This window comes from Pyrus communis, chromosome 4, assembly GCF_041283825.1.
Source record: "Pyrus communis isolate YQ-2024b chromosome 4, ASM4128382v1, whole genome shotgun sequence".
In the NCBI taxonomy this organism is placed as follows: Eukaryota; Viridiplantae; Streptophyta; class Magnoliopsida; order Rosales; family Rosaceae; genus Pyrus; species Pyrus communis.
The window spans coordinates 3,610,187-3,637,950 of record NC_142568.1 but is presented as its reverse complement, the minus strand read 5'-3'; the positions used below and the strand labels follow the sequence as shown (position 1 = coordinate 3,637,950).

Here is a 27,764-nt window from a genome sequence, read left to right as displayed (position 1 = left end):
CCATCATGAGATTGCTCTAGCCCCTTTCTCGCTTAACTTCGGAGTTCCTACGGAACCTCAAGCCAGTGAGCTCCCAAAAGGCCTCATGCTAGGTAGGGATGAGAATATACATATAAGGATCACTCCCCTGGGCAATGTGGGATGTCACAATCCACCCCCTTAGGGGCCCGACGTCCTCGTCGGCACACCACGACCATGGTTAGGCTCTACTACAAATTACCACATCCCGGCTCGGGGCGGATCACTTCCCAGGCCCGCTCCACCACTGTAGCACGATATTGTCCGCTTTGGGCTTACCATTCCCTCACGGTTTTGTTTTTGGGAACTCACGAGCAACTTCCCAGTGGGTCACCCATCATGGGATTGCTCTAGCCCCTTTCTCGCTTAACTTCGGAGTTCCTACGGAACCCGAAGCCAGTGAGCTCCCAAAAGGCCTCGTGCAAGGTAGGGATGAGAATATACATATAAGGATCACTCCCCTGGACAATGTAGGATGTCACATTATCAAACAATCAATTGCTTCATTTTAAAGTTGATTATTCCTAAATCATATCAGAAGCAATTTTTTTAAAAGCACAGTAATACCAAACTGGTCCTCAGTGGCTTCAATATAAACTTCAAAATCTTTTTTTTGACAAAAATAAATTGAAAATTAAAACGATAAATATGTTTTTTCATAATTATAGTTTGAACAACATTACAAGCTACAAAGACTAAATTTCTCCACAACGAAGTTACATACTCTAAAAACGTTTCAAAATTTTCATCTAATACACATCAATCTATTTATCTAACATCATATAATATCAATTGGTAATTTGGAACTAGGATTACTGGAAATTGGGATCAGGTGGTTGTGGGGAAAGGTGGACAAAGTGGTGGCGCGTGCGTTTTTTTATTTTTGATCAAAATGGTTGGTGCGTTGGGGTTAGGATAATTTTGAAGAAACTTGAGATTTTATCATAAAGTTAATTGGTAATATGGAAAATAGTCAGAGAGGGCATTGGGAGGGGGGGAAGCGAAATGAGCAGTCGCATAGGGCCCCAAATTTGAAGAGGCCCCCAAAATTTTGCCATCTAATATTATGTAATAATGTTCTATATTTAGAAAATGGATCTTGTTAGCATTTTAAAATCTCATTGCATTCCTTATAAGAGAAATTTTTATTTTTATTTTTTAAATATAAAAGGGTAATGCTAGGAAGACTAAACTAAATGATGTTTCATCAATAGAAAATGAGCACGTATATCAACGCTTAAATAATAATCCAATCATCAATTTATATGTCTAATTTACAAAATTTAGTCTCTCTAGCATTACTCAATATAAAAATTTGGAGTACAATGAGATATTCTAATTGTCAATAATAACACCCCAAAAAACGATGGTTTTTCAATTTTATTATGGAATAACGTCATATATTCAAGTGAAATTATAAAGGTAGAGTTTTGAAGTTTTTATCCATGTTTGGTTGTTTAAGATTGAACTGATTTTGATTATTTAGCGAAGGTTATGTTTGCAACTTTTTTATTTATGATTAATGACATTTGTAAACTTGCAATTAGTGAGTGCTAAAATTTGTTTTGATTTAAGTGATTGTTTTCAAACATCAATACATTGTTCTACTTTTTTTAAAACTATCTTAAGGAGGGGCTTTTTTAGAAATTTCGTACAGGGCCTCCGAAATCTCAGAGACGACCCTAGAAATAGTCCAACTTACGTATAAATCCTTGCAATGTTTCTCATTTCACCGATATGGGGCTCTTTAAACTTCACATCCTCACACATTCCTTAGGTGTGACAAATTTTCAAGTCAAACACATGGACGTAGAGCTCGAAAGACCATTGTGCTTCACATGCAGCCAACCTACTTTAATACCATAAAAAAAAAGTTGAGATTCCTTCATAAAATTAATTGGCAATATAAAAAAGAACCTAAGTTATAAACTTTTGCGAGATTTCTCCTCACATCGATATGAGATTCTTTAAATTTCACATCCTTACAAAATCCCGTTATATTTAACTTTTGAACGAAGGTTCTCATCACTCATATCGATCATATCTTAATAAATCAAACATTAAAATACTCTTTACTTTGAAACAAACCCAACCAAAAGAACCTCATCAGGAAACAAACAATTAGCAAACTACTAATATGAAAGCTCTAAGCTCGTAAAAGGTGGAGTATGATTCTCTCCTCTCTTTTTTCCCCTTCCATTCATTCCCCTCCTATTTGAACGGTCACAGACTCACAGTTAAGCCACATCAACATCTTATATTAATTTTTTATAAAAGGAGAAAGACAAAATAGAGAATGTGAGAAAAGGGGATGGAAAGCGAATGAGAAAGAATCCTAGTCCGTAAAAAGTAATTGTAATAATACAAAATCCAATATAATAATAAAGTATCTCTCTCATTCCACACTGAATCTCCATTCAACTTTTTTCTTAAAACTTCGTAAAAAAAAATTTCAAAGCCATGTTGTTTTGGCCACATCTAGAAAAAAAATTAAAACATTTCTTCTTCGCTAAAACCTTTGATCCACTGAATAGCCATGGAGGTTTCCTCTCCTCCACCACCTACTCAAACCGTCGGTTGGTCCTTAGAGGCAGAGGGAACGTTGGGGTGTGCAAAAGGTGCAGTGGCACAGGGCCCCGAATTTCTAAGAGGCCCCAAAATTTTGATCCTCCTATATGTCACATATGTATAAATTTTATAATAAAAAAATTTGATTAAAAAGCAAAACCATCGTCATCAATATTTATATTACAATTGATTAAGTGGAACTTCTTCTTAAATATTTCTCTAGCAATAAAAAAAACTTGTGTATTACTTTCTTTCAGTTTCTTTAGCAATAAAAAACAAACTTGTGTATTACTTTGTTCCACAAATATAAGCGTATTTCTATATTTGTGTTTCAGTCTTGCTCCATTTTTTCATAAATGAACTATAAATCATAATTTCATGGCAATTGGAAATCATTTAATTAGTAAGAATGAGATGTCGATTTCAATTAAGTGAATATTTATTATTGAATTCTGCATGAATATATTGTCCAAAAAAAATATATATTTTTTTTCAAATGAGGAGGGCCTCTTTATTAAGTTCGCACATAGCTCCCAAAATGTCAAAGACAGCTTTGCTTAGAGGTCCTCCAATGTACTTTTCCAGACTTTCGGATAGTCCCGAGACCATCACGACCCATCGATAGGTCCGACCTTGATTTTCTCTATTTTGATTTGTGATTTTAGCTAGAACAGTCAACAAAGACGTAATTTGGAATAAAAACAGTCAACAAAGAGGGTGAGAGAGAAATGGTCGACACATATGAAATTATGATATGGATCTCCTCCATATGCTTTAGTAAGAGGCTTTTAACTTTAGGGTACTTTTATCAAAGAGGACTCGTACAAATTGTAATTTGGTATCATCGATATTTTATTTCGGTGGTTTTGTAAATGGGCTACTAAAACCAATTTCATTGAGAATGACATTAGAACCCAATAGAAAAAAAACAACAATTAACGTTAAAAAAATTAAAACCTGCTGATTTTTTTATATTAAAAAACAGAAAACCCAAGAAAAAAAAATATGAAAGATTAAATGGTTGTTGTACTTGTAACTCAAGGTTCCAAAAGACGTTACGCGTTAGTCGGGCGACGGGCAGGACATAACGCCTAGGTGTTTAGGTCCTTTTTTTAATTTTCAAACGCAAGGATTGACCTCTAGAAGAATTTGGCAAATGAAGATTAGATAGAGAAGAGAGATGGAGACAAACAATTATCATGCGGGTAGACAAGGGATGAGAATTGCGCAATAGGCTATTCGGCAAAGAGGCCGCCGGAAATGTCACTGGAACTGGAAGAGGAATCGGGGAAGGGTAATGGCCGCGTTGTAATGTACGTTTTTCTTCAATTTTTAAAGGGTGTAATTCATAGATTATTGGGTATCCAAATAAAAAGTGTTTCGGCGGCCCAAAATAACTCCAGCCCAGTGATCAATAGTTTAAGTTGGGCCTAGATGCCCATTAAAAGCCCATTATAATATTACAAAACTTTATCGTAATAACACCTGTTATTCAGGGCTATAACGGGTAAATTGTCTCGTACTCTCTTTTTGTAGGGTTTAAGCAGCGTCTTACGCCGTCAGATATATATAAAGAAGCTCAAAACACCTAGCTCGTGGCCGGGACCGGGATCTTGTCCATCTACTTTACCAGGAAGGAAAGGAAGCAAAGGCGTGCTCTCCGCCATCAAAATGGTATCTTCAATTTCTCCTTCTCCCTCTTTCGCTTCTGTTTGACATGTTTATGTGTATATAGGCGTATCAACGCGTATACATATTATATATATATATATATATTAAATACATGTAAATTTATATATGAACGGATCATGTAGTCAAATGGGTTCTCTTCAATTTTTCTCTTTTGGGTGTTTTTGAACTTTTGAGTTGTATTTTGTTCAGGTTCTGAAAATATTGTGGGTTATTTGAAAATTCTGGTTTTGAACTATTGATACATTTAAGTGAGTGCATAGTTGAGGTTTGAGAATATAGATACATGGATTTTTGGAAGGCTGATGAGGTGCGTTTTAGGTATGAGTTAATTGGCATGTAGTGAAAAATTCAGGGATTATGTAGAGAAAATGTAGAAATTATACAGAAAATGGTGGAAGAGGTTAAGAGGGAGGAATTTCCTCGAAATAATGTTGTATTTATATTTAGGTAGCTGAACTGGTTTGAAATAATGTTGCATAGCGTTTCGGAGTTGTTTGGTTTTCTGGTCTTAGATTCCGGTGCTGTTATTGCGGTGTCAATGCAACTGCGTCTTACTTTTTGACATAATTCTTTGCATTGTATATAACTAGTTACAACAGTCTTTTAATAAACAACTGCCGATGTTCGCCTGTGTCAAGAATGTTTTGAAGCCCCAAAACAATTTAATATAAAGTTTTTGTTTTGTTTTCGATCACATCTCGAAGAAACTGTATCGACGATAATACATCTGTTTTAGTTTATTCGTATTCTGGTCTGGGTCTAGTGTTTAGAGTTAGTGTTTTCTATCACTTATATATGTTGAAGTTGAAGTTGAAGTTGGTGCTTAGAGTTTTTGTTTGCTGTTTCTTTGACAGCCTAAGCAAATCCATGAAATTAAGGATTTCCTTCTCACTGCAAGAAGGAAAGACGCACGCTCTGTGAAAATCAAGAAGACCAAAGATGCGGTGAAGTTCAAGGTTCGATGCTCCAAGTACCTTTACACACTTTGTGTTTTTGACACAGAGAAGGCTGACAAGCTTAAGCAGTCTCTCCCTCCAGGTAATATGTTGTCAAAACACTATCATCTGTTTCTGGAACGCGTACAAAACAAAAAACTGTTATTTAACAACATACTATGAAGCTAGAGTAACACTTGTATCAGATAAGCATGAAGAGGCTACATTTTAGCGGATGCCAGTTATGTTCCCCTGGCTCTTACAACAACATCAACAATGCCTTATCCCACTAAGTAGGGTTGGGTGTATGAATCATAGAATGCTCTCTCATATTAGTCATAGACAATAGATAAATAAGTTGTACGCACTGCGCTCACTTGTACGCGAAGTCTTCTGTTGGCTCTAAGTACTCCATGTCTTTTCTTAAAGACTCATTCCAAGTTTCTAAGGTCTTGTTTTGCCCTTTTTGCCCTGAACCTCTGTCTCGTAATTGCATCTTCTTACTATATTATCTCTAGGATGCACTTCCTGAAGCTATGAAGTTTATTTTCTTGCAGATTCAATGATGTTTTATTTTTTTACGTGCAGGTTTGAATGTGCAAGACCCTTGAATTGGAATCAGCTGAGGCTGTGAGATGGTTACCAGGACTTGAGAGTTGGAAACTTATCTTTTGTTGTTTTTTTTATCGTAATCGAAGTACATTGCGTGGAATTTTTGCTTCCATTCTGCACTAGTATGGTGATAATGTTTAAATTCTAAAATTATGTCGATTTAGACCTGTTTCTTTGTAGGAATGCAGGCATCGGTTTCAAGACTTTTTTTTTTATATTTCCTTTTTTTTAATTAAATCGACTTTTTATTTCTTTTCTTAATATGAGAATTTTTTTAATGTTATATTGTTCCGAAAATAAATAATTAAAACGGCCCGAAAAGTGTTTGTAATCTGGACAACATTTGAGCCCAATACTAGTGAAAGATGTTATTGTCGTTGCTGGTGATAGCTGTTAAAATGTCCGGATATTGGTCTTGTATGAACTTAAGATTTTTCACTTACTAGTGAAAAAGAATATCAATAGACCGAAATGCGGCCGCCCCAATATTTTTCTTGAATTTATTTGTTTGGATATTATGCTTATGGATCGATTCCATCTGATTTGTGTTACTGTTTGCATTTCGGGTTTGAGCTTTACAGTTTTGAAAGGAAATGAAGTGAAATCGGAAACAAAAACAGCAATTTTTCTTCAATAATCTGGACATGCGCTCACTCTAGCATTAATTGTTAAATTGACAAAGTTCAAAGAAGAGGGTAAGATCGACAGATCTCCAAAAAACATGGTGGAGATGGTTTTACCTTTCTCTAAAACTATTTACATCTTTATTTGTCATTTTTTTATTAAAACTAGAGTTTTTTTTAACTTTTCGTTAGTTTTTCTTTTTCTTTTAACAAATGATATTAACTACATTAAAGGAGTAAAGGAGTGATATAAGCCTCACAATGAGATTACAATAATATGGTTTACATCCGTCTTTGACGAGAATTGAACTTAAGGACTTTTTGCTTACTAGTGAAAAAGAATACTAATAAACCGTAATGCGATTAGCCAAGTATTTGTCTTGAATTTACTTGTTTGGATTTATGCTTATGGATCGATTCCATCTGGTTCGTGTTACTGTTTGCGTTTCGGGGTTAAGCTTTACAGTTTTGAAAGGAAAAGAAGTGAATCGGAAACACAAACAGCAATTTTTCTTCAATAATCCGGACACGCGCTCACCCTAGCATTAATCGTCAAATCGACAAAGTTCAAAGAAAAGAGTAATATCGACAGATCACCAAAAACATAGCGGAGATGGTTCCCATTACCCTTTGGTTTGGGGTAAGCCCACACAAATATATTACCACTAAATATCCTTTGCAAAATGCACGACTTAATTAAGCACAATTAGCTGTAAAACGCATCATTATCAAATCAAAACAATGAGCCTCCAAAATAAATACTTGGAACAAACGTTCTCAACTTAGAACAGAAGGTTGGAACGAACGTTCTCAACTTGGAACAGAAGGTTTCTGATATCACCAGGTCGTCTGCACAAACGCATACGCGACTTTATATTTAACTACGTTATGAGAAAACAATAAACACACCTGAACTGACCGATTGGAGAACGCAAATGTAGCTCTGGAGTTGAAACCTTTATGCGCATTCAAAAAATGAAACAAAGAAAAGAAACGGTCACGAGGAGGCACACGCAGTTTGCTCCTGTCCAAACTATAACGAATGCTAAAAACCAAGCGTGGGCATCTGCTCAACCACGATACGCGACAATCCTAAGTCCACTTCAGCCATCACTCATCACAGTAGCCTGCTGAGGGACTTGATCAGTAACTTCAAATTTTTTCTTGTAGCCTCGTCACCCGTGAATCCCAGAATATCAGAGCTTATATTCTGCAAAGGTGGATGAGTTGTAGAAAAATTAAACAAGAAAACAGATACGTATGATAAATAGATTTAACTCTAAAGATAAGAAGAAAAACAAGCCACAGAATATGGAGAAAAAAGAAAGAAAAATATGTAGGTGCTTGGCAACTAGGATCACCTCAATATTCTTCAAGGTGAAAATCAAACTGTATACGGATTTCTGAATCAGTTCTGTATTCTCAGGAGTCATAACAGCTGAATGCACCCTTCTGCAGAAAATGACATTGGAAAATCAAACGATTTGGGATATTTTAAAAGGTCATCATAAAACAAACTCAATAAACCATATTATGACCAGAATCTCTGCAGTCTGAACACTAAAATCTAAAATTTTCAAAGAACAGCCCAAATAACCAGAGTCAGCATCTGAGGCTGCTGGGAATGATTCTAATTTCTAGCAGAGGAGCTTTTACAAGAAGTGCTTTTTACCGAAACAATTAAATTATTATTACAAATGTATAATAGCTTCCTAGAAATGCACTTGTACTTCCCAAAAACAATTTTAACTATTTCTACTAACAGCTCGATAATCCACTTTCATCTTGGATTCCAAACTCCAGATTACAGGGAGTGTTGATGATAATGAACTTGTAGGGAAGCACTGTGAATATTATGAGTAGATGTCATTGCTCAATGATGGTAACAAAGACGGAATAATGCAGTGTGTGAAGGGATAAGGAAATCAGCTGTGGCAGGCAAGTAGGCATGTGGTGATGGTGGACAAGATGGAAAGTGAATGAAGACTCTACAACATAGTGGTATTAATTAAAAGAAGGGAATTTTAACGAAAAGCTCCCGATCCTGTTCATTTTAACGAAAAACCACATTTTTACACTAAAAAGTCAATCATGATACTATTCATTTTACCCTTTATTTTGTCCTTATCGATAAAACTCAAAGTTTTCAAGCCCTTTTCATTAGTTTTCCTTTAAAAGAATGCATGTCTATTGGGTACAGAGAAATCACAATGCAGCAGAACACTATTAGAAAAACTGTCAGGGCAGCCTCTTTAACTTCTTACTGTGTACTATGACACTGATAATATACTGTTCATATTCTGGTATCCGTAAACATGATGAGACAGTATGAAATTAGAGAATTACCCGGCGTTGTCCAGAACCAATTACCTAGAACACCCAAACAAGCATCACCACAAAGATGAACACACATAATTACTAAATATATATAGTGAGCTAACTACCATGGAAATAAATATGAAAAATAAGAACCCAGTCACGTCAGAATTAATGGCTTGTATTTCAACTCCCGCAACAGACACCAAAGAATGTTCTAAACTATCTACATGAAAAGCCCTCAAACAGAGGTTGTCCATATTGTTGAGATTGTGAATCCCACAAATCGGGGAACTATTCCCTAATAGTTTAAACCATATTGAACCTCTCCACCAAGTTCCAATAGGTTTTGGGTTGGATCTCACATTCTAACATGTAGGAGACTAAAAGATATATGATGAAGATTAATGAGTTTCTTATCAATACAGATTAAAATTCACCTCAAATCCTCCGAGGCTTGTGTAACGCTTCTGGTCAAACTATCAACTTCCTTCAGCAACCCACTATCACGAAACTCAGCCAGCAAAGGTTGAACATCTTCAGCCATGGCTTGGATCTGAGAGATCACTACATCAAAGCCAAATACTTGTGCATGAGAACATATTGAATGTATAGTAAAAATATGAATTAACTTGAAATTGTAAGAAGCAAGTGCACATCCAGTGTACACCAATGCATATGGGTGGACAGACAGGCATGCATACTGATTGATATACAAATGCAACATAGGTGATTCATAGCTTCTGCAGAATGGCTGTTCTGACCATTGTTGTGTTTACCAAATTGACACCAATTCCAGCGCATAAAATCAGAAAATACTGCCATGATGTAACCAATCGTGTCTAGACAAATCGGCACCAGCAACAAGAGAATATATAAGAAGATCCATATAGGAGTTCCAAATTGGCTCGAACTGGAACACAAAACAAGTTAAAGTGTCCTGCAATCTAAAATTTCAAGCTATGTACGAATACTTTTCTACATAACACAAATAAAGGATCGTTGTATGCCAATAGATGGTTTTCATATTGTCCCCTGTATCTGTATTGTTTTTTTTTTTTTTTAAATCAAATTATGTTTCTTATGAGAAGAGATATTCTAGAAACCTTACTTTTAATGCCAACAGAAGTCTACCTGTGTAAAAACAAATTCATGCCTTGAAAACTTAAATTCAATAAATCAATGAGAATCTATAACTCCAAACAATTCTTCCAAAAAGCCTCATACTTTCACAAATGACTCAGAATCCTAATTGGAAATCTTTTGAAAATTAGTATAAAGTGTTAGATAAATGAAATGAGATAACAAATTACAGAAAATTCGAATTTTTAATCTTAAAGGCACAAACAGCATGAATACACGCCACGAAGGTAAACAATTCAAATATATATATTTGCATGTATCGTCCTATCTGCGAACCACCCATTGCAAACAAACTTTGGTATCTGTGCAGTAATTTTACGGGTAACTTCAACTTTTATTCAACAGATCAGACCAAAAGATAAAAAAGAAACTTTATTTAATAGATATGCAGCCTCAGAAAACTGGAAGATATGTAAACCCCTATTGTAGTTGCCATTGTTATATGTAAATGATGTCTTCCAGGACCTTCCACAAATGCACAGTTGTGCCAGAGGAAAACCTAATCTTTGTCTCGTGCCAAATGGCTGATGGAAGTCCCTACACTTTTTGCCTTTCAAATTTTGAAGCAAAAAGATTCTGGAACAAATAGGTCCTCGTCCAAGATTGATAAAAATATGTAAACGAATGGCCCTAATTATCCTAATCAACATAGATAATTCTCAACTAAAGAAGAAAACATAAAGGGGCACATCACACCTTTATAAGCAGTGGCTTTGCCTCTTCTATCATGGAAGCAACTCGTTCAGCGAGCGAATAAGTGTTAGCTATACCAATCTCCTCCACTTCACGTCCAAGACGAGTAAATATACCTACCAATGCATCTAAACTCACACCTTGATGTCCTCTCATCTTTTGCCTATCACATACAATCAGACCTTCTTTGCCACATTCAGGATGAAGAGGCCCAACTGAAATATTTGGAAGTGGGTCTCTAGGTGTAATGTCAATTCTAGTTTCCATGAGAAGACCCGACTGGTTTACCTCAATCAGTGCATTTCGAGGTATGACAGTTTTATCATCTTCAACCTACAAAAAAGAGTAATCTCATTAAGGTCAAAAAACTAATACTGTATTTTCATTCAGCATTGAAAATGGATTATTATGACACTGAAGCATACCTCAACAACAGCTTCAACACTTTCCAAGGAAGAGTTAACACGGATAACATTGCCTACAGTGACCCCTCTAATCCTCACTGGCGTTCCAGTGGATATTCCGCAAGCTTCAGTGAACTCAAACACAGCAAAGTACTTCCTGAATTTAGACCTTAATTGATACCCCCGTAACCAAGCCAAACTGAGTGCAACGAGAACTGCACCTGAAACTAGAAACAATCCTACCCCACCTTCCCATATACTTTTACGACCAAACCCAAAGTCACTCAACGGTCGTAATGTTTGCCTCCAAATAGTCCGAGGGACATCCAAAACAACTGCAAGTGGATTCTTTTTCTCAGAAGAAGAGGAGGGTTGTTGGCTATGTCCTGTCTCTGCCGATGCAGCTCTTATCCACGTTGCTTTTGTTGGTGATCTGGAAGGAAGATAAGGCAAACTATTTGAAGAACTGCGTGACAAAGACAACACCGTGGGGCATGTGGAGACTTGGACCAACGAATTCCCTATCATATTTTGATATATAACCTAGAAAACACACACTCCAGCAGTAGCTACAAGTAGCACTTAACGCTCGATATCGGATTGGTACAACCTAGAACAATGTAGAAATGGGGTTTACGTACACATGAAGCTGAGTGCTGAAAATTGGAAGCAAATTATAAACCCTAGAAGAAAAAAAAAACAAGGGTCAGCATCAAAATCCTCAATCCCACAAATTGGAAATGCTAGATTTCTAGTAAGATAACAGAAAATTATACTAATCAAATCGAAATTCTAAACATCAAGATGCCAAAACATAAACCCTAAAAAAAAAAAAATCACCTGCATAATTTTCTTTTATTTTTTCCCATACTTTCTCAGTAACCAAAAACAGAATAAAGTATGTATATAAGAATCAAAGCATAAGGGGGTGAAGAGAAGCGAATACCTTGAGGTAAGGACTTGGGGAATCGGAGAATCGACGGTGTGTGGCGTCCCGGGAGATTTCTGACATGGAAAAAGCACAGCACACAGGGTAAGGGAGACGGGAGGGACGACTACGACTACCTTGTCTCTTTGGAGAAGTAGAGGTACGGCTCCACCGGGACTTTTCGGTACCCGAAGATACAGAACATTTAATCTGAACCGTTTAAAATCATCTAAAGTCTAGGGTAGTGCCACGTATTTAATGACCATACTTTCTGCAATCATTCCCTCCTCTTCGATGTGCAATTGCGCACCAAGCTCCACCCCGCCCACCCCACCTCACCACCCAGACCTGTAAACGGGCTAATTTTATTGAGTTTGGGTCGGTTTTAATCTGACCCATGAAGTTAACGAGGTACTGTAATTTAACCTGTTAAGTTAACAGATTCTTTAAATTTAATTTGTTAAGTTAATGGGTCACCCCGGTAACATCTATTAACAATTTTTTTTTTGTTTTTTTTTTTTAATATTTCACTCAAACCCAATCTATTAAGCTAATACATCAACCAAATCAAACCCGTTAAACTAATGGATCACCTGTTAAAACCCGTTAACAATTTTTTTGCTTTATTTTAAATATTTCACTAAAAATTTGGAAGTATGAATTTAGTAGTATAGAAAACACTTCAACCTTATTCCCGGATTGCGATTATACACTGTCGTCCCTACAAATAAGGCTGGATTTCCATCTCCACGTCGTCGTTTTGAAGCCTGATCACCCACGTGCATCGGTCCGTCAAAGATACCAATTTCTCCTTTCATTACACCCCTATCACATGTCTGAAGAAATGACCGACTCAACAACTTGTTTCTTCTGTAGTAAATTACATGTACACCCTCAATTAACAGGTGTTAACAGGTTTCAAGTAGACTCAAAATGACCCGCTATTTAACAGGACAGGTTCATCTGTTAACGACCTGACTCATTAAGCATTTACTAAAATGCTAATTTTAACCAAGTGGGTTGAGTCAGGTTAACGAGTTAATCTAACATGTCAGGTCTACGTATAGGTGATATAATGATATTTTTGCATATGAAGTACGTCTGTTTTGTTAACCCTAAATATTTGCGAAAGAGAGAAAAATTTAGCTAAAGTATGTAGTGAAATGAGAGTGATTGATCTCTCTGTTTATATCTTATATGATATCAATTTCCAGGAAAACGTACCAGAAATTTGGACTAAAAAGTTTGTATAGGGAAAAATGAAAAAGTATGCAGATAAAAGTTCAAAGGTCTTTGAAGCTACACGCATAGCCAACTACGGAAGAGGAGTCTTCTATAACAACACTTCCAAATTCTAATGACAACATAGAATTGAAGGAATTAAAAATCATGCAAATTGGACTTCGCTGGATCATTTTATCGTACACTTTGTGGGCGTGGTGTTTTGAGTTTGCTATGTGCAATTAAGAAGCAAGGGATCCCATCAGCTGTTGTGAAGTCAGAAACTATGAAAGGGCGAAATGTCACGTTCTGGTCTCGAGATATATATGAAAGCGGACATACTGGCTTTGTAACATCAATACCATTGAACAACATGCAATAATATGAACAATAAAACACTACAATTAATTTGGGGGGAATCAAATAAAACACAATAATTAAGGTAGTTTTAACGAAACACTTCTGGTACTGTTCATTTTTAACGAAAATAGTATTTTTACTCTAAAAAGTCACTCCTGATACCATTCGCTTACAACATTTTTTTATCATTTTGATTAAAACTTAAAGTTTTCAAACATTTTTTCATTAATTTTCTTTATAATTAATACTTCAACTGAATAACATAACATGCGGTGGGATCTCTCCCATAGTTCAGCAAAATACACATAAACCTAAGCTAAAGGTACAATGCTTGTAGGCTCTCAAAATACACATGTATTCCAAAATAAAGACAAAGTAAAGGTACAATGTCTAAGAATCATTGTATCAATGACTTATCAATTAATCGTTTGATTCTCGAGTAACTTATTATTTAAGTGACTTGATATTCGTGTGATCTCAGCCTAATATGGTTAGGATAATAGAGCATTGACTCTGATTAACCAATTACATAATTGCTATTCAGTAAAACAACAATTTGATTTAATAGCGATTTGGTATATCTCTCTATTAACTATAATAAACAGTTTTAGAAGAACCCTAATCACTATATATAGTATTTTCCATGCTCTCACAACAAGCGTTCTACTTTAGTGCAAAACCCTAAAGTAATTCCGCTACTCAAAATCTCATCGTACCTTTTAACTCCTATCAACTTGCAATGTCCCCCCGCTTCCCACCTTACATGATTCATCCACGTTGTCGATAAACATTTCACACACACACAAAAAGGATGGAATAAAACATGTTGACAATAATTTGGAGATTTTTTCCCTTGCGTTCAAGTCGAAGAAAGTCCTAATACGGACTAAATCATCACAAAATCTGCAAAATCGGCAGGCTATAAATTATTTGATTAGAAAGATGCACACCGGGTTGAAGTAGTCTAAAATAAAAGTGTCCACAACTTCGACGGCATCAAATTACGGTGAATTCATACCATCTCAAATTAGAGGACTTGCGCCAGTACAAATATCAAATTAGTAGATGCGAATCACTTTCAATTAATGAGCTAAATTCCCGATCGTTCTCAAAATGACAAAATGGCACAAAGCTACTCCAAAAGTCAAGTGGCACAAAGCCGGCCCAAAATCAAATTGGAACTACATGTGGTTTGTGAAGGAAAAATTTGGCTAAACTAAGATTATTTGAGCAACTTACATTGAGCATTTAACAATTAAAGAACGGAAGCTAGTACATATACACTCAAAAACAAATCTTAATCATGAAATCCATAGCCTAGTAGTGTGGTGAATCAAGACTCAATCCAAATTGAAGAGGAAAGGGAAGAGCTCTCATTATAGCTTTGTAGATTCCTCTTTGCATAAGCAAAGGCTACTCACCCATGAGATGACCTTCATTCCTTACTTATTAGCCTCTAGGCTCTTAGGATTTGGGTAAGGAATAGTGTCTCCAAAGTTCCTAATAGAGGGAACCTCTAAGGTGAGGTGTGAAGAGGAGATGAGTGACTTGGCGAGGATTTGATGCTAGTAAAATTCTCCCTAAGCACTGGCCTCCAAGAGAGAAAAGAGATAGTTGTGTTTTCTCCCATTTCCCTCACAAAACCCTAAATGATCTTAAAGCTATAACTCCCCTTTTATAGTCCCTTGCATTCAACAAAAAGGAAAAACCCTAAGCTCTCTCTCTATATGGACAGCCATATTAGAGTTATTGGGCCTTTGGGCCCTTTAAGTTTTCATACAACTTAATGGGCTTGACGGTTCAAAATCATTGGGTCTTGAATCCCAAAACTAACACAAGATCTTATACATACTTATTCGTTTAATTAATTAGTCCTAGCCATAAAAAATTAAACCATTTAATTGTACTTACTCAACTATGTTGTATTCTTCAATCTCTATCTTACACGGTGTATGATCTATTAGGTTCTAATTTGGAAGAATTTGGTTTGACTCTCATAGTCCCGATGTGGCGAAAAAGACATGAGTGACTCTTACTAATCGATTATGAATTAAAACTTACTTTTCAATTCTCCTTTAATGAAGATTAATGATTGCTAATCTTCAAGGTTTCCACAAGCCATGAGTGACACTTAGCAGTATGTCATGGCTACCAAAGCTAAGCAGAAAATGTGGAGAACCTATTTAGTTGGAAATGCAATGCAATACAATCCTTATCTATATCAATGTTTGTTGATAGTTTATTCATGTCTACTATATAATGTCATTCTCTTGTCTATATGATTACTGTGAATGTGATTTGGAATCTACTCTTCCTAAATCACATTCAGGTGCTCTAGACAAAGACTCTTAAATAATATCATAGGGTATTCTCCTTTAGCAATTTGAAGGTTAGAATAAATCAGTGATCCCAATAATGCTCAAAGTAAACCATGAGGTTATGACGCATCCTCAAATGGTCAAAGACATAACCACAAGACAATTGTGGTGTCTCAGGTCAAATGTTTACTGTGCATTATCCCAACTAGTGAGTTCTCATATATGATATGAGTACACAACTCTTATTTGATAGTGTTCAGTGAACTTACTCTCTATTTGAGCAGCTACATACTTGTCTTTGTGTCTATCACACCAATGACTCGAGACTAGTCATTCCTATGAAGATAATGTCATAGTATGTACTAATCTTATTGAATTGTCATGACCAATTGACAATCCTATGAGCATGAATGTTTATGATATGTGTGAGAAAGAAAGGCTTTATTACATATTCTTTGGAATAATTCTTTGAGTGTATAACATTTGATGAGACGACTTTCAACAATATCTCTGCCATTAGATTAAACTGAATTAGTTTAATATATATGTGAAACGTCTGTAAAGTATCATCTCATAATTGACCTTTAAGGCACATTTCCGACTATTTGATCTCTCCCAAAATTAGATGCAAATCCATCCAATAAATAAATAAATCCATATTCACAAAATTCAACCTAAACAGAATTCCTAGCTCACCGTGACCAGATTCGCCACCAAACACTACAAAAACCATATCCAAATGACCATCCAAAATGCCACCCAGATCCCATTACGGGTTGGCATGATTCCCCTCAAAAGGAATACGTAGGCTACTTGAGATTTGTTCCAAGTACTTGTGCAGCTATGAAACAAACAAACCACCATTCCCCTAAATAAACGTTTCTTCATAATTTTAACCAAAGGGTTTTTTTTTTTTTTTTTCTTGTAATTTAATATAAGAGTTGTACTTAAGAAATTATTTTTAACCTTAAATGGGTCCGCACCTAAATAATATAACTCTATTCTCTTCGGATAGCGGTGAAATTGTGTTGGAAGAAGTTTTTGTCAACAGTTCGCATATTTGCCAAGAAAGAAGGAGAGAATCTTACCGATTAAGGTCTCATAAACTATTTTTTCACAACATCCCTCATAGATCCAATCTAAACAATTAAGCCTTATTATTTGAGACATTTTATTTGAATATTTATAAGCGTCTGTTCGTCAACGTTTCGCAAAACCGTTTTAATTAAGAAATGCATATGAGAATATTAGGAAAAACAAAAAAAACAAAACAAAACTTGATCACCAAAACAAAATGGGCTATGGATTTCATTTGTTGGTACACAAAAATAAAGGAAATGAAAAACTCAAAAGATGGAAAGTTTTTTTATTGATTTCATATTACTTAAGACATTATCAAGACTTGTATAGAACTTTAATCCCTTGAATGTCGTCGTCATGCAAAGTCAGCTTGGTGGCTCCAGAAGATATGTAAGGGTACATGATGGCTCCCTCAACTGAGCTATGCCCTAGTCCAAGAAGGTGTCCGATCTCATGCAAAGCCACCGTCTCCAAGTCGTAATAACCTTCCAAAGCACCCACAGACCATGGCTCGTCGGCGTCGTAGTGGAATCTTCCATTTGTTGGAGCATAAGCATGGGCCAAAACCCCACCTTCCCCATCAAATGGGCTCCCATCTCCATGATCGCTGTATTCGAAACTAATCTTGATGTCCGCCCTTTTGTAGTTTCTGGAACGACTAAATCTGAAGTGCGTGTTTGACGCCCATGTTCGAAACGCATGTGAAACCGGTCCCATGGCTTCCGTCGGGGTGCTTGGAAGAAATCCATATGTGAGATGATGCTTAGAAGTTGGCCATCTTAGCCTTCCCTTGAAGAAAGAATAGTGAGAGACTACATGCACACTGGAACCGTGGTTGTGGTGGTCATGGTCGGGGTCATGTTGATGGTGCTTTTTCTTCCCTGATCGCATTGAGCTGGTGCCATTGATGATATCCGCCACACCACAACGAGGCATCATCATCTTTGACACCGTTTCGCCATCCAATGTTCCGGTGGTGTTGAGGTGGTAATTGAGCTGGTATGTCTTGACGGCTAACTCGAGTAGGTTGTCAAAATCATCGTCATTGGCATGAGGGTTGTTCTTGGCATGGGCATAGCTTAAGTAGCCGAATTTTTCGAGGTATAGCTTGAGGTCATGAATGCCTTCAATGTGGTCACCCTTGTGACCCCCCTTCAGATGCTCTAAGAACTCAAACGGAGATGTTGATGAAGTTGCAGAAGAGAGAAGAGAGAAAAGGATGAGAGAGAGGGCTTTTGAGGCCATTTTCACTATTTTTTTGAATGTTGCAAACGCCACATATTTGGAGGGCTATTTATAGAGGAGCCTATAAAGTTATAAACTAGTTATCGTAGGGTAGAATATTGTAGCAAGATTAATCTTGCAGTTGCCCTAATCCGATTATGTACGTATATTTTACAAATACTAAGATAATGCACAGTAAATTGATTTAAACTATGGAAAACAGAATTCAAACTTAAATGCAGAGAATGGAGCACATTGCTTGAGTGAATTTGGCTAAATTAAATAAAATAATGCATGCATATTATTAATACTAATCAACATGTAATGAATGGTAAAAAATGGACATCATATCGAACAAAAACTAGGGTTCATCTTGTCAAACGATCAAGTGGCAAATAATGGTCAGAGATTGTTCACATGCATGTATGTCCTGGATAATAATATTATTCCCCAATTTGTATTATTTTTTGTGTTAAATTCTAATATTTGTATTTCAGAACTTTATATTTTTTTTTTGTCGCCTGTACATAATGTGTTTCATAATCGCCAACTTGTGTTATTTTACTCTGATAGAATGTATATTTTTGTTTTTTTTACTCCAAAAACTTGGTTCAGAAATATTTTAGTCTAATAGAATGTTTAAATGTGTTATTTTAATTGAACTAATTGTGTTGATATATATTATTCCCATGTGCTGGATAATATTCCTGAACCAAGTTAATTATGTGTTTATTGTTTGATAAAAGGAATCGTGTTTTTGTCGCCTGATTTCATACTTGTCCTCATATGTATGTCTTTAGTGTTTCGGAATATTTATGTGTACTTAAACGTGCTAATACGTAATGGGTTGTTTTATACACACTTTATATTTTGTTGACCACACTTCACGTGCTTAATAAATCTCACATCCATTTTTTAAATTAAAATTTATATTAACACACCCCACTTACTTTCCAATACTACATTCACATCCCATACTCTCTATCAATTATGGATTGAGGGTTTCGTTTTCTATAGATTTTAGATGAGTTCATTTGTCTTTTGATCCTGGTTTGAGAGTCTACTGGGATGATTGCAGAAGTGTCGCTTGGTGCAGAACATTAGGGGCGTGTTTACCAATCGGGGTTGGAATGTGGAGAAACGGAATTGCACTCCACGCAAAGTATTCTGGCGTTTACCAGCAAGTAGGGAATCATAAATTATGTAGGGCCCACCCAATATCGAGAGTTCAATTCCTTAATATCTCGGAATTGGAATACCTCTATAGGGGTCCACCCAAAATACCCATTTGCACTCCCTCCCCTCTGTGTGTGTTTCTCTCATAGCAAATACACCCCACCGTCGCGATTTTGAACGATGCCTCAATGATGACCGTGATTTGGAATAACGAATGCCTAAATCGTCATTTCACAAATTCAATTGAGAGGAAAATTGTGATTTGCAGCGGGCCAAAACTTCTCATATCTATTGAAACCGAATGGAAGGAACAATCTCCTTATCACTCACTCTGTGAAAACTAGTTTTTTGGTTTTTTTTTTTTTTTTTTTTTTGTTGATGTGATGGGTTGTGGTGTCCTCTTGAGATTGGATGGGGGTTCTAGATAAATACCCCAACTGTGGGGTGGGGGTTCTGAATACGGTGGACTGAGGGTTCTGTAATTAAAGATAGAAAATGGAGGAAGAGGAGGAGAAAGAAGAAAGAGAAAATTCAGGCATGAAGATGTGGGGAAGATGATGATGGGTTTAATGATTTTATTTCCTCTCCTATTTATTTTTTATGTTTTTGTTATTTATCCTATTATATAAATTTAATTAAGAATTTAATGTAATTAATTAGTATGAAAATAATTTATTTATGTAAGGGCAATATAGTAATCAACTTAGTTTTCATTCCGATTGAAGTGAGTTAGTAAACAACTTATATGGACTCAACATCATTCCTGCTCCGATTCTAGACAGTTTTAGTAAACAACTTCAACAGAAATCTGATTCTGATTTCACTTCATTTCAATTCATGCTCAATTCAATTCTTTTCAATTTGAATACGGATTAGTAAACGCACCCTAGGTTTCTCATCAACCATATTGGTTTCCTTTAGTTTCATCTACAAGATACGTAAAACAATTCAATAATTATTACTATCTAAGATTGATGTTGTTCAATTGCCTTGTGATAATATCATTTTTCTTAGAGAGACGAAACACTCCTGGTACTATTCACTTCTAACAAAAAACCATATTTTTACATTTTCCTGATACTATTCACTACATATTTATTTGTCTTTTTTTATTAAAACTAAAGTTTTTTTTTAGACTTGTCGCTAGTTTTCCTTTTTTTCTTAATGATTGCAGATTTTCTCTTTTAAAATCTTATTAAGTCTAAATAGTTATTTTATAAAAAGGTATGTAAGTTATTTAATAAACAAAATTTTTGTAGAGCGTATTCAACAATACGTGGAGCATTAATAAAAAAAATCCAAACGTAATTAAGCACATGTAAGTTGAAATTAATCACTAATTATTGTGACTTGTATTGGAACTTATAGCTTAGTCTTAGATAATTAAAATTCATGCCACAGATAACTAGGACAGCTTCTCATTCCTCTTGCTTTCCTCCCTCGCCGTGGCTCGGGGTGGAGTGGTTCTATTTGCCGACGGTCACATTTAAAAAAAATTCCATTACAAAAAAGTGTTATAAAAGCACATTCAGCCCAAATATTTTGGTCTTTACAATGTCAAGTGTTACTTGTTACTGTAAGCAAAAAGAAGTAATTACACTATTTTGATCTATATATATATATATATATATATACACACACACATGCGTCTACCCTTGTAGTTACGCTTTTAATCACAAAATAAAATGATAAAAGTGGTGAATTGCCCTAGTTAGTCGCCTTAATTATGCTTAGGTTGTTTGAATCAATGGATACAGATCATCAGTGTCTGATAAAGTCTGCTATCAAGCATTTCAGCAACAAAAAGTCATCACTAGTTTTGTTGCCTTATCTTCGTCGCGGATAATTTAACGCAACCAATATGGTTTTTTGGTCGTCTTATCCTTAACAGCTACCGATCTTTTTTTGTTGCCTCTTTTGAAAAATTTGGTTGTTGTTTCTTTAAATTATTTTTACAAGGTAATAAATTTGTATTATTTTTAAAAGGTATAAATTATGTTAAAAAGTATTATTATATTAAAAATAAGAGGAATTTGCACAATTACCGCTGGGTTTTTTTGTCACATCCCGGCCCGGGGCGAATCACTTCCCGAGCCCGCTCCACCACCGTAGCACGATATTGTCCGCTTTGGGCTTACCATTCCCTCACGGTTTTGTTTTTGGGAACTCACGAGCAACTTCCCGATGGGTCACCCATCATGGGATTGCTCTAGCCCCTTTCTCGCTTAACTTCGGAGTTCCTACGGAACCCGAAGCCAGTGAGCTCCCAAAATGCCTCGTGCTAGGTAGGGATGGGAATATACATTTAAGGATCACTCCCCTGGGCGATGTGGGATGTCACAATCCACCCCCCTTAGGGCCCCGACGTCCTCGTCGGCACACACGCGGCCAGGGTTAGGCTATGATACCAATTTGTCACATCCCGGCCCGGGGCGAATCACTTCTCGGGCCCGCTCCACCACCGTAGCACGATATTGTCCGCTTTGGGCTTACCATTCCCTCACGGTTTTGTTTTTGGGAACTCACGAGCAACTTTCCGATGGGTCACCCATCATGGGATTGCTCTAACCCCCTTCTCGCTTAACTTCGGAGTTCCTACGGAACCCGAAGCCAGTGAGCTCCCAAAAGGCCTCGTGCTAGGTAGAGATGAGAATATACATTTAAGGATCACTCCCCTGGGCGATGTGGGATGTCACATTTTTTGCAAGTGTGTATTTACCACCTGAACTTTTAAATTTTTTTATTTACCACCTAGACTTTACATTATGTTGCAATGTACTATATGTTTTTAAAATTTCTATTAACTAATGATGTAGATAACATGGACCCTACATCTTGGTTGATATGGACCCTACGTGTGAATGGAGCTTTTGGTTTCACCAAGCTTCAACAAAAATGCTTTTGGACAAAAATGCCCCCAACACAAAAAAAACTTCAAAGGCATCCCAAAGTAACGCATGAAATAAGGTAGGGGCATTTTTGTCATTTTAACAGTGTTTTTTTAATAATTAATTTTTTGATACAGTTTTTTTTCCTTAATTAGTGTCTCACAATAAACTAGTAATAATGTAATTCAATATCTCTATTTTTATACACATTAAAAACATCTTAAGAGGCATGTAATGCCGTTTATAAAAAATGTCTTTAGCACGCGGATAATAATGTGATTAAATTAGTTGTCAAATGATTTTTTTTTTTAAAAAAAACGATATTATTTACGCTAATGGGAAAGGGGTGGGTTTAGCCTCACAATGGGCTACCAATAATGTGATTCAATCAGCTGTTTATTAAATATTATTTTCTCTATTCTTAATGTAAATTTTATAAAGACCGATTTTATTATGTGGGTTCAGTTACTTTAATTGGTTTATAAAGGGTTTCTTCTAGCATGATCTAAGATTATTCATTTACTTTGTCAATTTACGCATATAAATACATTTAAAATGTATTAGTTGAGCGTAGGAAGCCGTATGCGTGACAGGCTAGTTTTCCTAATTTTAAGAACAAATAAGAACCCTAATTATGGTAGTAGCTCATGGGCCTACCAACTCAACCACATCCCTCTCCCCCCTTCACACTTTCTTTGTCATTGGATCTAGATTTGTAGAGTATAGCTTGGAGATTCAAATATCATGAATCAAATGCGATTCGGTCAAGTCTGTAGGTGGTTCTACCAATAATTGTTGGTTTCATATAGAGATAGCAGGAGAATGGGGTCGTAGGGCAGGAAAGGTTAGCTGGCCTACAGGCTGCTAGTTGATGAAAGAAAGATACCGTGGGTATTTATTTTCATCTTAACATTAATTTATAGGGTAAAATACAAAAAACTTACCTCAACTATTAGTGTCACTTCACTTTCATACCTCATCTTTTAAAATTGACAATATCATACCTCATATTTAGAATTTGGTCTAATGTTATACCTTCCATTACTTGGCCGTTTACTTTTCAGTTAAATGCTGATGTGGCTTGATTCGGGGCCCACTTTCTATTAAAAAACATTAAAATATTATTAAAAAAATATTAATAATTTTTAAATATTAAAATAATAATAAAAAGTAAATAAATAAAAAAAACCTCAGTTCGTCCCTCCCCCTCCCCCACTCCTATCTCTTCTCCCCATCTTCATCTTCTTCTCCCCACCCCCTCTTCTCCCTCCTGCAACCCAGAAAAAAAAATAAAATAAAAATAACCCAGATCCCGTCGGCGGGAAAATGGGTGTGCAAAGAAGGTGAATGATGGGTGCGGAAGAGGATGTGGAGAATGGATGAGAGTGGTGGATTTAGGGTTGGTAGGGGGTTGGGTTAGTGGGGGACGAAATGGGTTCACTTTGAAATTTTTTTTTTTTCTTCTTATTCTTCTTCCTCCTTCTTCTTCTTTCTGGGTTGCAGGGGGTTTTTGGGGGGAGGGGGTGGGGGGAGGTAGTGGGGAAAGGAGAACTGGGTTGGGTTGGTTTTTTTTTTTTTTTCTTCTTCCTCTTCTTCTTCTTCTTCTTCCTCCTTCTCCTTTTCTTCCTCTTCTTTTTCTTCCTTCTTCTCCTTTTCTTCCTCTTCTTCTTCTTCCTCCTCCTTCTCCTTCTCCTTCTCCTTCTTCTTCCCCGCTTTTTTTGGGGGGGGGGGGGGGGGGGGGTTCGAATCTCGTGGATGGCGAATTCAATACTAAATTAGGCTATTCATTGTGTGACTTAGCCGAACTCTCCCTTCTTTTAGTGTAAAAATATCGATGTACTAAAATAAAATAAAAATAAAAATAAAAAATAAAAAATAAATAAAAGAAAGAGGACTAGAAGAAGAAGTAACGAAAAGTCCATGATATTATTTACTTTAACGAAAAATCACATTTTTACACTAAAATATCAATCCTGATACTATTCACTTTACCTTTTATTTTGTCCTTATCATTAAACCTTAAAATTTTCAAGTTCTTTTTATTAGTTTTTTTTTTGCGAAAGAATATTCGAACTTTGATGTTATGGTCAGTGAATTGAGCCGCTGAAGCCTGAGGGAGGCATGCATGGGGGAACATGGAAGACGACTACGCCGAATCTCTAACTCTATTTTTTTTAGATGGGCCTTTTTGACCTATACTTTTAATATTTTTCGGCCTAAGAAATGGATAGCCAAGGCAGTCCTATGACTGCCTACGTGCCTGGTTATGATGCAATTAACTTTTGAGAATTTAATACAGGGAAATAGTCAGAAATTGATTTTTTGTTTGAGGAATTTTCAGGATATGCTCACTGTATGTACACGATATGCTCACTGATCCAGTGACGGATCCACAGAGGGACTTGGGAGGTCCCAGGACCCTTCGGCGACCCTAAATCGCTGTTAGAAAATTTCCGGGGATGCCTCGTGCAGTGCAGGTTGCAGGTACGACATCTTCTTGTCGGAGAAGATGACCGGAGAAGAAAGAAAATAATTGGTCCAAAACGATAGTGTTTTGGCCAATTGTTTTAAATTGTTTTTTAAATCCCACCCAAAGTGTTTGTCCATTATTTTAAATCCCACCCCCAACCCACATCATTCCCCACTGTCCCACCCTTCCCTCGTTTCCCGCTCTTCTGCTTCCCCCAATGCCCATCTTTAACATGTTCGTCCAATTTCCGATCCCCAACTCCTCAGATTTCAAAACCCTAAAATTCTAAATCCCACACCCAATCCCGTATTATAATTTTATTACTCTAATATCATACCTCCCCAAATCTCTAGGTCACCACTATTTGGTTTCCAATTCAAGTAAGTTTTTTGGTATTCTAATCTAATCTCAATTAAATTATATTAGATATTGATGAAGATTTTTAGTCTATTATTGATATGATTGTTGATATGTTTTATGTTTATACTCATTTGATCATTAGAATTTAGATGGAATTTTTGTTTATTGGGTAATTGGTATATGTTTTGTATTTTTTGTTAAATGTGTAGTTTAGAAATAAGAAATATGGAATTTTTGTTTATTGGTTAATTGGTATATGTTTTGTGTTTTTTGTTAAATATGTAGTTTAGAAATAAGAAATATGGAAAAAAATTTCAAGCCACAACCAATAGGACCATTTATTTGTTCAGGTAGTTCAAGCTCAAGACAAAAGGACCATATTTTCAATGTTATTTTTGTCTATAATTTTTTTGACCTTTATTAATAGGACCCTCCGAGTTTAAAAACCTGGATCCGCCACTGCACTGATCTGAGCTCAACCTAAAAACTTAGAGCTCACAACTCTCTCTTTGAAATCAGAATAATGCAATAAGTTGTGAGTTTCTACAATTTATATGTGAGTATTTTCGTCATTTTGCTTTTGTGCATGGTGTGCATGACTGATTTGTTCTATTTTAGTCAAAAGATTAAGAACATATGTCATTTTTGACAATTTCCCTTTAATATATATGGTGGAGTTACTCATAGTTGCCACTTAATACTATGTCTAGTGGTTCTCTTCACTTGTAAGTAAAAAAATCTTAGGTTCGATTCTTGCCAAAGATGAATTTGAACCATATTATTGCTAGCCCATTGTGAGACTTAACTCACTTCCTCACTCCTTAATATAATTTGGTGGAGTTTTTTTATTTAGTTTAATTTCACCTTGCACTATCAGCATCATTACCAATCTCACCTCTATATTATGATGATATCAATTTAAACGGATCTTAACAAGTACTCATTAACAATCAAATGAGTTGATTTGCCACCTTTAACTAAGACGATGGAATATCGTAGTTTTAATTGCTCAACTTTAGGCCTTCATTTGGTAATGGAAGAGAACCAAACCAATCCATTTAGCGACAGGTTTGGTTTAGTCATAACCATAGGAGATGCTTGACCCAAATAAAGAAAATGTGGAGTAAAAAATAATACAAAAATTTAGAGTTGATACGTGGATGTTTATGCGTAAGAGATGAGAATGCACTCAATAAATTGGCGATACCCACATTCGTTTCACGCGCAATTCAACCCTCAAGAAGACCTAAGCTACTTATTATGACTTCTCCAAGCTCTCTTACCCATGACAACAAGAAAAGTCAAAGATAAATTCTTAGCTTTATGCTTTCCTTATTGAAAGTCCACTCAATCAAGCAAAAAATCACAACCAAACTCAATCAAGGATTCCGCGAGATAATTATGAGATACTATTTATTCAATAATATGGAATAATTCAATTTTCTATCTAACAGATGCAACACCTTGGCCAACTAGATGTTGACACATGGCACGACAAACCCTACACATGTGACCGTCCTAGCTCTATAAATACCTCATTTTCCCCCAAATTTTGGTAAGCTTTGGCTAAGCAATTAAATCATAAACTTCATTGGTGCATGGCTTTGGTCATTGATCAAAGATGTTTAATTGTTTTGCAATACAAATTCGTCTTGATTGAAGACGGCGGATTTTTGCTACCACAAATTGGTGTTTTTCATTGAAAGCTGATTTAATTCTCGAAGAAGCTCTCATAATCCTTTTCAAAAATTCTCCCTCCTTGAATTTCGCTAATGCTCTTAATCTCTGAATTTTTAAATTATTTGATTCGTCCATGGAAAAAGGAAAGCTTGGCTGGAAATTCTGAAGCCATAGCAAATAGTATGTGATACTTAATCCTGATCTTTCTATGTGATGAAAAAAATGAGGGGGGGGGGAGGGGGTGGGGGTCAAACTAGGTGTATATCAGTATCTCAATTTCAATTCAAACATAAGTTTGATTCAACTCCATGTCTTGAGAAATATGTATCATCTAAAAAGACGAAAAAGGCGGTTTTGTCCAAAGAAATGCCTTGAGAAAGGGCAGATGTATAGACCTTTCAACGAGATAGTGCTCTTAAAACTCTCTCAAAATGGAATATATTCCAAACATATATGCCATGGTTCTTTACTTCGATAGGATACAAATATCTAATTTGATATTTTCAGATACTTTTTCAGACCTATTGACAATACTAAATAGAAGCCAATTGATTTGGCAATAACGAAAGGATTACTAGGAATCTCGACTGCTCTCACTAAGGTACAATACATATGAATATCGATATATCACACTAGCAGCTCTGTTATATCATGTCAATTCTAATTGAAATTGAAAGAGTTAGAATGAAATCATAAAAATATGTATACTTTATTTTATTATGGTGTTTACTTGGGATTTTAGTTCAATTGGTCAGAGCACCGCCTTGTCAAGGTGGAAGCTGCGAGTTCGAGCCCCGTAGTACCGACGAATCCAAATCCAATAAAAAACTATATCAATTCATCTTTCTATTGTTTGTGAAGAGAGGTCCAAATAACATAATTTCATTCCCAACAACGATCCCTCTTCTTTTGTTTCTTTTTTCGTTTCACATTTATCATCAACCAAATGGGGGAATTTTCCTTTCTTCAACTGGTACCTACCAATTCGATTGATGGGAGAGAGACAAATGTGGATTAGTACAATATTATATTATTAGCATCAAATTTAGGATTCC

The 27,764-nt window shown here is 35.9% G+C and overlaps 2 protein-coding genes and 1 pseudogene across 2 annotated transcripts; 1 reads left to right on the top strand and 2 right to left on the bottom strand.

The window, feature by feature from the left end:
* Positions 1–4,125: 4,125 nt before the first annotated feature.
* Positions 4,126–6,030, top strand: LOC137722804 (large ribosomal subunit protein eL38z/eL38y). The gene is made up of 3 exons (XM_068461900.2): positions 4,126–4,260; positions 5,133–5,316; positions 5,802–6,030. The coding sequence occupies exons 1-3, from the start codon at positions 4,258–4,260 to the stop codon at positions 5,822–5,824; spliced, it is 210 nt and encodes a 69-aa protein (XP_068318001.1). The 5' UTR covers positions 4,126–4,257; the 3' UTR covers positions 5,825–6,030.
* Positions 6,031–7,123: 1,093 nt separating this feature from the next.
* Positions 7,124–12,259, bottom strand: LOC137723091 (protein TRIGALACTOSYLDIACYLGLYCEROL 2, chloroplastic). The gene is made up of 6 exons (XM_068462248.2): positions 11,951–12,259; positions 11,026–11,687; positions 10,604–10,933; positions 9,205–9,320; positions 7,810–7,900; positions 7,124–7,658 (listed from the first exon to the last, which is right to left on the bottom strand). Exons 2-6 carry the CDS (start codon positions 11,530–11,532, stop codon positions 7,566–7,568), a joined length of 1,137 nt encoding a protein of 378 aa, XP_068318349.2. The 5' UTR covers positions 11,533–11,687; positions 11,951–12,259; the 3' UTR covers positions 7,124–7,565.
* Positions 12,260–17,169: 4,910 nt separating this feature from the next.
* LOC137723250 (metalloendoproteinase 2-MMP pseudogene) lies at positions 17,170–18,156 on the bottom strand (annotated as a pseudogene).
* Between the last annotated feature and the right edge of the window lie 9,608 nt (positions 18,157–27,764).

Bases quoted from the DNA above. Each gene is read 5' to 3' on its own strand.
- LOC137722804 (XM_068461900.2), top strand. The intron at 5,317-5,801 runs GTAATATGTTGT...TTTTACGTGCAG, and splicing joins TAAGCAGTCTCTCCCTCCAG to GTTTGAATGTGCAAGACCCT.
- LOC137723091 (XM_068462248.2), bottom strand. From the start codon at position 11,532: ATGATAGGGAATTCGTTGGTCCAAGTCTCCACATGCCCCACGGTGTTG. The intron at 9,321-10,603 runs GTGTGATGTGCC...GTGATCTCTCAG, and splicing joins CAAAGCCACTGCTTATAAAG to ATCCAAGCCATGGCTGAAGA. The intron at 7,901-9,204 runs GTGAATTTTAAT...CATTTTCTGCAG, and splicing joins CAAGCCTCGGAGGATTTGAG to AAGGGTGCATTCAGCTGTTA.